This window comes from Notamacropus eugenii, chromosome 1 (assembly GCF_028372415.1).
Source record: "Notamacropus eugenii isolate mMacEug1 chromosome 1, mMacEug1.pri_v2, whole genome shotgun sequence".
Taxonomy (NCBI): Eukaryota; Metazoa; Chordata; class Mammalia; order Diprotodontia; family Macropodidae; genus Notamacropus; species Notamacropus eugenii.
Window position 1 is genome coordinate 452,599,766 of NC_092872.1, and position 13,086 is coordinate 452,612,851.

Sequence of the window (13,086 nt, forward strand, 5' to 3'; positions counted from 1 at the left end):
AACCCTTCCTCTTTTCCAAAAGCAAAGTGACTAATAATTTCTTGACTTGCTTTAATGATAATTTCACAAAACTTAGACGAACCAACAAAAGGAAATACTATTCCGGATCAAATTTTCATTAAAATAAGGAACTAGCTGTTGGGGCTCAAAATTTTGGGAGCCTTAGGAGGAAGTGACCACTCAATCTTTGAATTTGTGATATAGAAAGAGAAGAAAACTGGTAATAGTCTGACATACACCTCAGATATGAGGAGAACATATTTCGAAACATTCAGAGAAAAGAATAAAAGTATTCAAAAGACTAAAATTCTACAGAGAAAGTCTGCATGAGAGGCATGGGATGAGGCATGGGCTCTAAGAATGACATTTTGAAGGCATAAAGAAAAACAAAGATGATGACAAAAAAGGAGAGTTGCCTAAAAAGTACAATATGTATTCAAGAGGAAATCCCCACCCAATTTAGATTTTTGAAAGACATATGTAGAAACTGGAGTCAAGTAAAAGAGGATAAACAGAAACGAATGGCTCAGTCCTACAGTATCAGAAGTGCTAAAGTACAAAAGCCTAAGATTATAAGAGAAAGCTAAAGACAGTAAGAAGAGTTTGTTATTTTAAAATTACACTGGAATGGAAAAGCAGCTCAAAGAGGGGAGACCACAGCTCGATATAGACTGGGTTCTAAGTAGAAAGAGTAAAAAGATAGACCTTGTTCTAGCCTTATTTTGCCTCTGTCTTCATAAGTTCAAAGATTTAATGACTCAAGCACAAGGTCTCAGACTTCCAAATCCACACTCTTTCCATACTCCCTAGAACTGGATTGTGCCAAGGAGAATGATCTTTGGACTGCAAAGGATACAACAAAAATAGCTATGAGAAAGCTGTGATTCAAGGTATGTAATGAAAATTGTCCTGACTTTCTAAAGAGAGATGAGATGAATAAACTATAGGCTACTGGGCTTAACTTTTGATTTCTGGGAAAATTCTAGAACCTATTATTAAAGGAATCATTAGTGAACATATGGAAAAGGAAGTAGTGATAACAAAGAGTCAAAATGGTGATATCAAAGACAGATCACGTAACATTAATCTCAGTTTTTTTTAAAAAAGAGAATTACTAAACTGATATATCACAGGAATGCTACCAAATGTAACTTAGTTAGATTTCAACAAAGCATCTGAGAAAGTCTTGTGGAGAAGCTTGGAGGGATGTAGGCTAGACAACAAGGTATTCAGGTGGACTGGAAACCAGCTGAATAACCAGGCCCAAAGAGAAGTTCCTAATGTTCTAGTAACAACCTGGAAGGTCTTGAGTGAAGGGTCCTCATTAATTATGCTTGGCCTATACTGTTTAACATTTTTGTTAATGATTTGAATGGATAAAGTTATGGATAGCATACTCATCAAAAGAGAATATGATACAAAAATAAGGAGGGAGAATCTAACACATGGGAAGATAGTGCCCTTCAGATTAAAAAAGATCTTGTTAAGCACCTGGGAGGGATCAAATAAGATGTAATAGGGATAAACTTAAAGTATTCTATTTAAGCTCAAAAAATCAACTTCACAAGTTCAAGATTTGGAGAACTGGCTAGATAAAAATTCATCTGAAAAATGTCTGACTGTCTGAGAGGACTGCAAGTCTGGTATGAGTAAACAGTATAATACCCAAGAAAACTAATGCAGTCTTAAGCTACACTGAAAAACATGGTGTCTAAGTCTAGGAGGTGAAAGGCAGTCCTCTGCCCTGCCCTGGTGAGACATCTTCCTGGGATTTTGTGTTATGTTCTAGGCATTTCAGTTCTAAGGACAATTCCTTCAGTGTCTGGAGAAAGGCAACTGGGATAGTGAAAGGCTAATGAGTTCATATCATGTGAGTACTAACTGAAGGAACTATGATACAGATAGCATGGATTGTGCCAAGAGAAGAGAAGACATAGTAGGCACAAAAGATTTGTTCAAATGTCTAGAAAGCTGTCATATAAAAGAAGGATTAGATTTGTTATGTCTGGCTCCGTAGAAAAGAAGTAGAAGCAATGCATGGAAACTCCAAAGAGGGAAATATAGTCTTGATGAAAGGAAAATCTTTTCAACAATTACAGCAACACAAAAGGAGAATGTACGGTGCCAAGACGCAGTGAGTCTTTCCTCACTAGAGGTCTTTTAGCCAAGAGTGGATAACCACTTTTTGGGTTATGTGGTAGAGAGGATCCTTGGTCAAATATGGATTGGATTAGATAGTCACTGAGGTACATTTAACTGTGAAACTCTATGAAAAAAATTTCTACTATATTTGCTTACTTAAAAAAATTAACTGTAAAATGACATAGTTGTAATCAATTACTGATCAAATAGTATTCGTCAATTCATTTCTGATAGTATTCGTCAATTCATTTCTGACTCTTTTTCCAAGTTAGCAGAAGTACACAATGCCAGAAATTCATCATGCTTTCTGATGAGGTAGAAGAGTACTTGAGGAAGATAGAGCAAGCAGGATGCAGGATGTGAGATATGAGATAAGATGCAGTGTGTGACCAGCAGAAAAGTGACCAAAGAAAACCCTGAATTGAAGACCCCCACTGTGGACTTACCTGTGTGCTTTTGCAAAGCACCTTCAATTACAGAACAACTCTTCCCCTCCCCTCTGCTATTCTTTTTGCTCAACTGGATGATAAAGGCACCTGCAGACTACCTGATATCCAGGCATTTTGGAGCTGTGCTTGCTCCTCCCATTCCTTTGTCCTCTTTTCCTCTATTCCATAAAATTGTATTTAAACTAGACACCTAACCCCAATAACGGCCTTGATCTCCTACAGGAAGTAGGGCCATGCTCTGTTTCTTTAGTGGAGAAAGGCCCATGCTCAGGGGCCACCCCAGGGGTGCAAGGCCTGCTGCCTATGTTCCATCTCTCCCATGGGAAGCAGGCCCACTTGGGTGCATCACTCCAGTAAATGTTTTTCTTTAACTTGGAGACTGTCCAAATGAATTTCTTTCAGGACAACAGGACTAGCAGTCTATTCTTCATCATTTCAGGTGGCACCTCAACATTCTTGAGGTTCAGATGGAATTCATCACTTTCATTAACTGTCATGATCCAAACTCATCAAATGTACTCTATTTCAAAAGTCCTCTACCATCCAAAAAATGATACATTACTTTTGGCACAACTTTAAACCAGGGAAATATAAGAATCTAAGAGATTTATGAGCTACTGTTGAACCCTAATACTTAGAAAACAACTCAATTTTCAGGTACTATTTACTGTCTTTCTTTAAGCGTTTTCTTCATATCATATTGCTTTGGGAGGGAGGAGGTAGATGAGAAGGAAATAATTTGCAACTCAAAATTTAAAAAGAATGCTTAAAATAAATATTTTTAAAAATTGCTAAGCCTTCTTTTCTTCCAGCCTGAAGTATTTGCTCTCTTTTGTCAAATATAATGAAGCACTTTTTGGTGCTTCCTTTACTTTCCCTTACAATGATCACATTTACCTGTGCACATGCCTTAGCTCAATCCCCCTCCTGCATAATGAACTGACAGGAAGTTTGATAGCAGGGTTAGTGTTATAACCAACCCTTTGTGTCCTTAATAATTAATAAACACCTAGTACAATGCCCTGCAGGGGGTTAAGTCCCTACTTAATATGTGTTGAATAGGGCTGAAATAAAATCCTTTGTTTATAACTTTAGGAAAACAAAACAAATACATTTTAAACACTTTCTGTGCCTTTTGCCAAACTGTTGTACAGTGATATTCATTGTTTTCTTATAGGATTCAAAGCAGTTGGAGACACATGGGAAAATTTCATTAATTCAAACTCCACTAATTTTTCATCTGCAATGACACTAACATACTGAGCTAAAGTTTTACATTATTTGTGGAAAAATAATTGTAATAATTGTTGCTTTCCATAAGCAACTTTACTATGTGCACTTGAAAACAGTAAAGAAGCAATTCTGAAACTGTCAAGTGATTCAAACTTCACTCAGTCAAGCAAGGTTGTTCTGTAACTGATATTTCAATCTACAGTATACTGTATTTTTATTATAAACTTTAAAATAAAAACTTTGCTGATGCTTTCAAATGACTCCTTCTATGCCTCAAATTTCCCTGGAAACAAATCACGTTGCACATCTTTGTTTGCCTCACTTGCCACAAGGCTTTTGTGCACTGATGAAAATTTACACTAGTCACTGAATTTTTATAACTTTATTTTCTATATACCTACTTCATCTCAAACCACTGTCCAAAGACAACCCATTTGGAACAATTGACAAAATCAGCAGGAAATACAATCATAAAGCATCTTCAACAGTCAACATAAAGCAAACTAGTGTTAAGTATAGTTGTCAGGTTTTTTCACTTACCACAGTGCCTGGCACATAGTGGCTGTTTAATAAATGCCTGTTCTCTTACTATTTATCATTTATGAAACTGTAACATAATAAGATGTCTACTTGTAGGCCCAATATAAACAAATAATGTACCATATTAACCTATTTGGCTTAAAACCACAAATGAAGTTTCCTAACTCAAAATTTTAATAATTTTGGAAGAGAAGGAAAGAACAAATCTAAGTTTTGAACATTTCTTATATCCAGCTCTCTTTTATCATCATCATCATGTCTTTTATTAAACGTTCAACATACTTTTTTGACCATCTACATGGCAATTTAACTAAACTATCACACCACTTATAGTGAAAAACCATTTTTTAAAATAGTAAGACAAAAGGTATATAATTGCTTATTTTTTCATGATTTAGAAATCTAGCCTCTGAGTATCCTAAATGTAAAATATGGTCACCACATTTCTCCACCCAGTCTGGTGGGTCCTTGGAAAATAGTTTCCTGTACCATGAGCGACTATTGTTCATGTTGTACAGGTGTTTCCTCTTTATCTCCACCCACTGAATGATAATTTTAAAAACATGATACGTCATCACACAAAACGTCATATGTGAAGAATATCATATTTTAGCTTGGATGTATGTTATGCTATTCAAGTAATATTAACAATTTTTTTTGTAGAATTCACTTGTTTCCTTATTAAGCCTTTTTCTCCTAATTTTCACAATGTTAATCTAAAGAAAGTCACAGCTATAGTTTTGATCTCATTATTTCCTCCTTTTTTAATCTAAAATGGTCTTTAGAAATCTATGTTGATCTCCAATAGTAAACTGTGTGTTATTTAATAATTAAGTTAGAATTTACATCTTATTAGTACTTTTTTAGAAGAGATTGTATTGTGAAACAGACTAAACAAAAAGCATGACTTCCATGGCATATAGAGGGCAGGAAAATGTTTTCATTAACAAGATGGGAAAAATCTGCTCTCCAATTACTAAAAAGGACAGTGGAAAGGGCACAATAAGTTTGAGCCCTGGATCAACACGCAACAACCTGAAGGCAGGGATTGTTTTTGTTCAGCACAGTGCTGAGACATGGTAATAGCTTAATAAATGTTTGTTGATTAATTGACTTAACTTCTCTGAGACTCAGTTTATTCATCTGAAAAATGGGGGAAATGTTTATATTATTTACCACATAGATAATTAAGAAAATACTCTGTAAGCCTTAAAGTATTATGTAATTTTGAGTTGTTTTGTATTGTTATTGTTAGTAACGATAATCTGGGCAGCTAAATGGCACAGTGGCTAGAGTGCCAGGCCTAAAGTCAGGAAGACCCATCTTTCTCAGTTCAGATCTGGCTTCAGATGCTTACCAGCTGTATTACCCTGGGCAATTCACTTGACCCTGTTGGCTTCAGTTTCCTCATCTATAAAATGTACTGGAGATGGCAATGGCAAACCACTCCAGTATCTTTGCTAAGAAAACCCCAAATAGGTACACAAAGAGTCAGATGCAATTGACTTAACAATAACAAAACAAGTAACAATAATAATTGCAATGTACTTGTAATTCCTCTGCTCCATGCAGTTCTACAGAACTGAATTTACAATCTTTCCAAAACTTGAGAAAATTAAGCACTAACAGCTGAACTTAGAGACTTGATGTAAGTTTGCAAATTCAAGTTAAAATTTTTAGTATTAGCTAATCCATATAGAGAAAAAAAATCTCTACATAAAATATCTATTGCTGATCTTTTTAAGTAACCTTTAACATTTGAAATTCTTCAAACTGTAATAGTTTTGTTTGCTTCTGAAATCAGCACATATATTCATATACACACATACTCATATTAGTAATTCACTGAGATGAAAGCAATCTCAGAGATCTTCTAGTACAATTCTTTCACTTTACATATGTGGAAAATGAGGCACTGAGAAATTAACTGACTCAAGGTCACATTTGTGACCACATTTACTTACTAGTCCAGCTTGACCAAACAGCAGTTGCACAGCAGTCTTACAGGCCCCTCGCCAAGTAGAAGGGCAAACCTGGTTCAAAACTTCAGTTACAGGAGAATCATCCCTTGCTGTAATTCCATTATGACAGCCAGCTTCTTTAATCAGTTGTAGCATCGTGTGCTGTGTATTGATAGGAAGAAAATCACATAATACATAAAACAGAAGCTATGCTATGAGTGAAAAATCTGCAGGAAGGGTTTTGGTTTTTTTTTGCATTTATTTGTACAATCATTATTAGGAGCAACAGATTTGCTTTATCTTATGCTTTTAATTTCTTAAGAAAGATATATTCAATTCATTATTATTCTACTCAATCACTTATATAGAATCACTGGACATTTACATTGTACTAGTGATCTAAAATTTCAGACTTACAAATTAAGAATTTCAATCCTAGAGATCTATACATAAAACATATCACCTACTCAATAATCTTCCCTTTGTTGAGATACTTTAAAATTCTGAATTTTACTAAAAAGGAAACAAAATTTGTTGGGAAACATGAAAACCAATCTTTGAGATGATACCTAAATTTCCCTCTCCCTTTAAAGCAGTGACATGTAAGGACTTATAGATTTGTTAGTTAAAAAGAAAGAAAAAATTGTAACCATTTTTTGACACTTCTTGTGTTACTTTTTCTCCTCCCTCCCTCCTTCTACCTCTCTGCCCGAAAAACTGATCACTTAGTAAAATAAAGTCCCTTCCTAATAGGTTGGTCCTTAGATGACAGATACAAATTCTATTACACAACCCCAATTTGAAGACTTTCCAGCTTGGTAGAAATTGCTGGAAAAGCCAGCAAGAATCCAAAGTTACTTCCAAATTCTGATGAGGCAACTGGAAGGTTTAAATGAAAGTTTATAATAACAGTGTTATGTTACATTTATGAAGTTATTAAAATGTGTGTATACTTATATTTTAAAAACTTTTTACTGACACATTTTGTTTTTATATTACAAACATTTTGATATCATCCCCATCCTGTGAGAACTCTCTTGTAATGAAATAAAACAATTAAGCAAAATTAATAATACAGGGACCTCAACTGAAAGTATAAGCAATATTTTAAATCTATATAGCTCCCCCAATCTCTTCATTTAAGTAGTTTTTAATAAACAGAAATCTACTTCTCTCCCTCCCCCCCATCTCCCACCCCATTGAATAAAAAGGAAAAGAAAAGAAAATCCCTGTAAGAAATATGCATAGTTAAGCAAAACAAATTCCTTGACTGGCTATATACAAAAATATATGTTTCATTCTGCATCCTAAATCCATCACCTCTCTAAGAGGAGGCAGACAGTATGTTTTATCACCAGTCCTCTATAATCATGGATAATCATTGCATCAATCATAGTTCATACAACCTTCAGAGTTGTTTGTCTACCAAGTCGTTATTGTATAAATTGTTCTCCTGGTTTTGCTCGTTTCATCTTTCATCACTAAAAGGTCTCCAAGTTATTCACTTCTATATTATCAGTATCACAGTATAAATTATTCTCTTGGTTCTGCTCACTTCACTCTGCATCATGCAAGTCTTTCCATGTCTCTTTGAAATAATAAGTTACCTCCTTTCCTACAGAACAACAGGATTCCATCACATCCATACACCAAAATTTGTTTAGCCATTCCTCAACTGATGGGCATCCTGTTAATTTCCTTTTTTTTTTTTTGCCACCACAAAAAGAGCTGCTATAAATGTTTTTGTATATATAGAAAATTTTCCTATTTTTTTTTGCTTTTCTTTGGTTATAAGCCTAGTAGTGGCATAGCTAGGTCACAGAGCATGCTTTTGTTTATTTACTTATTATTATTTTACTTATTTAAAGCTCACCTAGTGTTAGACACTAATAAGATTGAACTATGCCTAGTAAAACTTGGACTTTCTTCCCATATTTTTTCTTTCTTGAACCTCTATTCATTTCCTGAACAAAAACTGCTATCAAATATATTTAAAAACTTGTACTCAAGCTGTTTGGATTTAAATTAAAGTTACCGTTTTTAACTTCAGGTTGTCAGCTGCAGATTCATTAAAAGATATCCCTCTCAAAAAGTGTGATCCTATCTGGACAGGGACCGTGGGGAGCTCACACTGGATTGGCTGTGGTGGTGTTTGTCTCCGCCCTGTCTGTTGAGCCTCAGCTTCACTGCAACAGCCCTTCAAACAGATACCATGAATGAGGAGATGTAGTCAATACAAGCAGGACCAAGTAAGATGCCACAATCATTTGAAATCCCTTCATGGCAGAGTTAAGAAGTCACATAAAGAAAAAAATGGATACCTGCAAACTTGCTTCAATTGCTTTTGGATTCAAGTGGAAACCAGCTTTCATTGCATATTCACAGTGGCCTAAGCTCTCCAGGGCTATTTTATATGCCTAAAAAAAAATTTTTTTCATGTATCATGATTTGCTAACAAATTACGATATAATAGGGAATGATATAACAAAGTCAAATGAAATATGGATATTAATTAATAGGAATATAGTAATCGATTTGAGTTATACTCTATTACAATTTCATATTAAGACAGTTCAGCTGGTTACGGATGACAACTTTTAACTGAGATTTTAAGTCCTCAAAAAAGAAAACAAACAACTAACTTGCAAAGCACTGTCAATTTTCATGTTCAGTTCTTTAAGCTGGTGTTCAGGGATTGCCACACTCTGTGAACAGAAGAGCTGCTGCACTTCGATTCCAGCCAAACAGCCGTCACAGCCTCTCTCTCTCAGTCTAGATGTTGCCTTAAGAAAAATAGCAAGTGGTAAGTAAAAAGGTACAGTTTTGTAATTACCAAGCAATATCAACAATCAAACTAAAATTAAGCAAGAAACACTGAAAGAAGCAGTAACACAAAATAGTAGGGAGTGACTTTTTTATTTGCTAATATGTCCCCAGCTAAACTTTTAGACTGCTGCATCAATGAAACAATTCTGAAGGGAATGAAACACCTTTTAGCGTCCGTTTTGAAATGCTAGTTTTTTGTGCAAATATAGGCTTATATGAAGCACAGTTTAAGCAAGGAATCTTTTTCCCCCCTGCTTTAAAGAGACAATCTAGAATTATGCCATAAGCAAGTGGGTATGGGTTGAGTGTTCCTGCAGAGGAACTCAACATTCTAATCACCCTATCACAGAAACAGGAAAGAATGAATGTTAAAGCAAAAACAGAAGATTTCACATATAGATCTTCATCAAAAGTTAATTCTCATTTCTCTAAGAATCAGTGGGAGTTAAAAAACCCACTCATATTCCAGAGACTCCATAAGAAATAAAACACACTGAACTTAGTTGATCTTTGCTTAGCTGATTTTTAGTAAATTGGTAACCTAAACAATTTCCTGGACATCAGTAACTTAGAGGTCTCCATCTGGAGAGACTATTACTATTATTGGAAATCACTAGATACCATTTAAAATGGAAGTGTGGAGATAAAACAAGCAGCTTTAATGAAAAGAAACAATTTCTGTTAAATATATTGACAACGATTTCTAAATTCAGAACAAAGTACTCAAAGAAATTAATTATCTTTGGCCATAAATAAGGGTAATCATGCAAATTAGGGAGTATCCAAAGGTCCTTTGCACAGGAATGTTTACACAAGTCACAGAGGGTGGTCTCATGGCACAGATCTAAGGAAGGACAACAACATGGCAAAGGTTTAGTACTTACTTTCCTTTTATAAAATACTAACTCAATAAACAAAGCCAGAAGTTTCTTCTTGAACTTTTAATTCCACAGGAAGTTAACTTATTGTCCTATACACTACAGATGCTGGTATCAGCTAGCATCCAGACAGGATTTCCTGTTAAATGACTAACATGCTGGCAAGCAAAAGTACCAAAGTAGCAGATAGAAAGAAAGGTTTCTCAGTCAATTATAAAATGTCAGAGGTAGTTTGCTACAAAAAGATTAAATTACCTGCCGCAAATTCATTAGCGTATAATTCAAGATATATAGTAGTATATAAAATTGTCAAATGTATACTAGGAAAATAAGTAGCAAATTCTACGAGCATAAACTGGCATTGGAAAAATTATTTTTTCCATACAGGAAACAAAAACGAATAACATAAAATCAAATAAGCTTAAGAGTCATTTAAGAGGAAATACTGTATGGATGCTGACTGTTTGAAGCATATGCAGTATACAGGACAAGTTAATTTCCTGTAGAATTGGCACCAAAAGAGCTCTAGTCCTTGTGCACTGAGCAAATGTTTTACAACTTTAGTGTATCTAGTGCAAACTCATTTTACAAAAGAGGAAACTTTAGTCCAAGGTCACACAATGATAGTCCAAGTTACACACATACACTTCCTGTGGTGTTTTTCCCTGTTTATCCCTAAATATAGTATAATCTGGTAGAGCTAATATGATATAATAAAGTTGAAAAATGCTAAAAGTGAAAAGGGGCCTCACTATCTAGAACAACCCCTTCATTTTACAAAAAGCAAACTGAAGCATTAGAGATCCAGCGATTTGCCAAAAGTCCTATTAATTTACTGGCTGAGCCGGAGAACTAGTACTAAGTAAACTCAGAGCTTCCTCCACCATATATCTTACTATGACAGAAAACCTTATCAACAGAGAATAAAATTTTTTACTTGTAGTTGGAAAATGTCCATTTTTTGTGCCCTCTTACTTCCATACTCAAGCAATAAATGATTATGAAGTACTAATCAAAGGGGCAGATGTGTTATGATCCCCTCACTTTCTCCTTTAAGTTTGTTAATGAGTATTTAATCCTTTGAAAAGAACATCAAAAATCCTATAGCCAAATGAGAATCAACTAATACTACCTCAAATTAGGTGAGGTTTATTGTGGGTAACAGAAGCATGGTTAAATAAAGAAGTCCACATTCTATTATAGTCATAAAAATTATAGAACCAAAGAAAGTCAGGGTCTGAAAAAACTTTAGAGATCATCTAGTATAACCTTCTCATTTTCTAGACAGAGAAACTAAGACCCAAAGAAAAGAGGCAATTTAATTCAAGGTCATAAAACTACTTCGTAGCAGAACTGGAATTTGGTCTTCTGACTCTCATTTCAGCAAAAGTTGTTTCCACTAAGCATTGCTGAGGATGAAAGCCATGAGAGCCCTCAGGGTGAGGGATCATATTAGGTCATAGGCTGTCAACTCATTTCCCTACATATCTTTTCTAGTCTGCTTCTCATTCACAAGTCAAAGTATATAGATGTCAAGATGAATAATACTTGGAATTATAATTCAGTATGTGTCTGCTGACTTTCTTGCTTGAAAATACATAGCTAAAGACCTAAATAGAAAGTATATGTGATCTAAATGTGAAAGGAGGAATGTGCAAAAAAATCCATCTAATTACCTTGTAGTTATAACTGATTTCCTAAATGAGTACTTTTTATTCCAATACAAAAGAACTCATCAAGAAACCCTAAATTGAAGTTACTGGAGGTCACAATTTAAATGCTGAAAAAATGAGGTCCAAACAAAATAAATAGCTCTTTCTTGGAGTGGTGACTTATAAAAGCTCTTTTACAAGGTAAAGTGATAAATATCCCAGAGCATCAGAACACTTCATGCTTAGCATAGTCAGGCCGTAAGAAGTAAAATAATTCCCTTCAAATGGCAGCTTTACCTCTGCAGCCCCTCTCCAAGATCTTAAAGCATCTTCCAGTTCAGTTGTAGGACTTAAGCAAGCTTTCCCATTGCCACTAACATTCTTTCTTTCTTGCACTACTGTTTCAGCAAAGCAGGAATGAGCCACTGGCTGAACCTTCTGTAATGCCTGGGACAAAAACTGGAAATGAACTTGCATCACTGTCAAGAAACATCGGCCCAGTACCTGTGAAAAAAGAAAAGTACACTTTTAGTTCTTGGTTTCAGAATCAGTATAGTTCATTTTTGTTTATTCTCACACAAACATGGGATATTAGTGGACTAGATAACCAAACTGACACATGCTCAGAAAACTGTCCATTTTTCATTTTGGAAAATGTTTTTCATATGTAGGAATATTTTCATCTGGAAAAAAAACAATTTTGGGGGAGATAGGGGGAAAGTGTCATGATCAAAATCATAAAACTAATAAATAGCATATCTGAAATTTAAACCTAACTTCTCTGACTCCAGATCCGGTACTCTTTTTAAATATACCATTCAGGCAACAAGTATTTAAGTGACTAGTATGTGTCAGGCACTATGATAAGCACTAGAGATACAAAGAAAGGCACAAACTAGTCTGTGTTTTCAAAGAGCTCACAGTCTAATGGGGAAGACAAAATGAAAAAAACTTGTGTATGAACAAAATGTATACAGGATTAACTGGAGATAATCAACGGAGGAAAAACTCTAAGATTAAAGAGGACTGGGAAATGCTTCTAGCAGAAGGACTTGAGCTGAGGTTTGAAAGAAGTTTACAGATGGAGAAAAGGAGAGTGGGAATTCTAAGCATGGGAAACAGTCAGTGAAAATGACTGGAAGCAGGAGATGAAGTGTCATGTGTAAGAATTTTCTCATTTTACAGATGCAGAAACTGAGGCTTAGAAAACAGAAGGGTAGTTCCCCAAGGTCACATAGGCAATAAGACAGCTGTCTTAAAGTACTTCAAACTGTCTCTGGAAATAGGGATTAGATTTTCTGCTCAGTTCCAGAGAGGAGGAGTAGAAAAAAGGCGTAAAAGTTGTAAAGACAGATTTAGGGATGAAGAAAATAAAAATTTCCTAAAAATTTAGAACTATTTAAGA

At 34.9% G+C, this 13,086-nt stretch overlaps 1 protein-coding gene across 4 annotated transcripts in view; it reads right to left on the minus strand.

The window, feature by feature from the left end:
* The window catches only part of GARRE1 (granule associated Rac and RHOG effector 1), a 122,023-nt gene that overhangs the window by 17,806 nt on the left and 91,131 nt on the right, over positions 1-13,086 (minus strand). For all 4 annotated transcript variants that reach the window (XM_072632022.1, XM_072632023.1, XM_072632024.1 and 1 more), the window contains 5 exons: positions 11,979-12,185; positions 8,968-9,108; positions 8,647-8,742; positions 8,361-8,522; positions 6,329-6,487 (listed from right to left, as the gene is read on the minus strand). In XM_072632022.1, the coding sequence (XP_072488123.1) occupies positions 6,329-6,487; positions 8,361-8,522; positions 8,647-8,742; positions 8,968-9,108; positions 11,979-12,185 (765 nt within the window). The remainder of the gene's footprint in view (positions 1-6,328; positions 6,488-8,360; positions 8,523-8,646; positions 8,743-8,967; positions 9,109-11,978; positions 12,186-13,086) is intronic.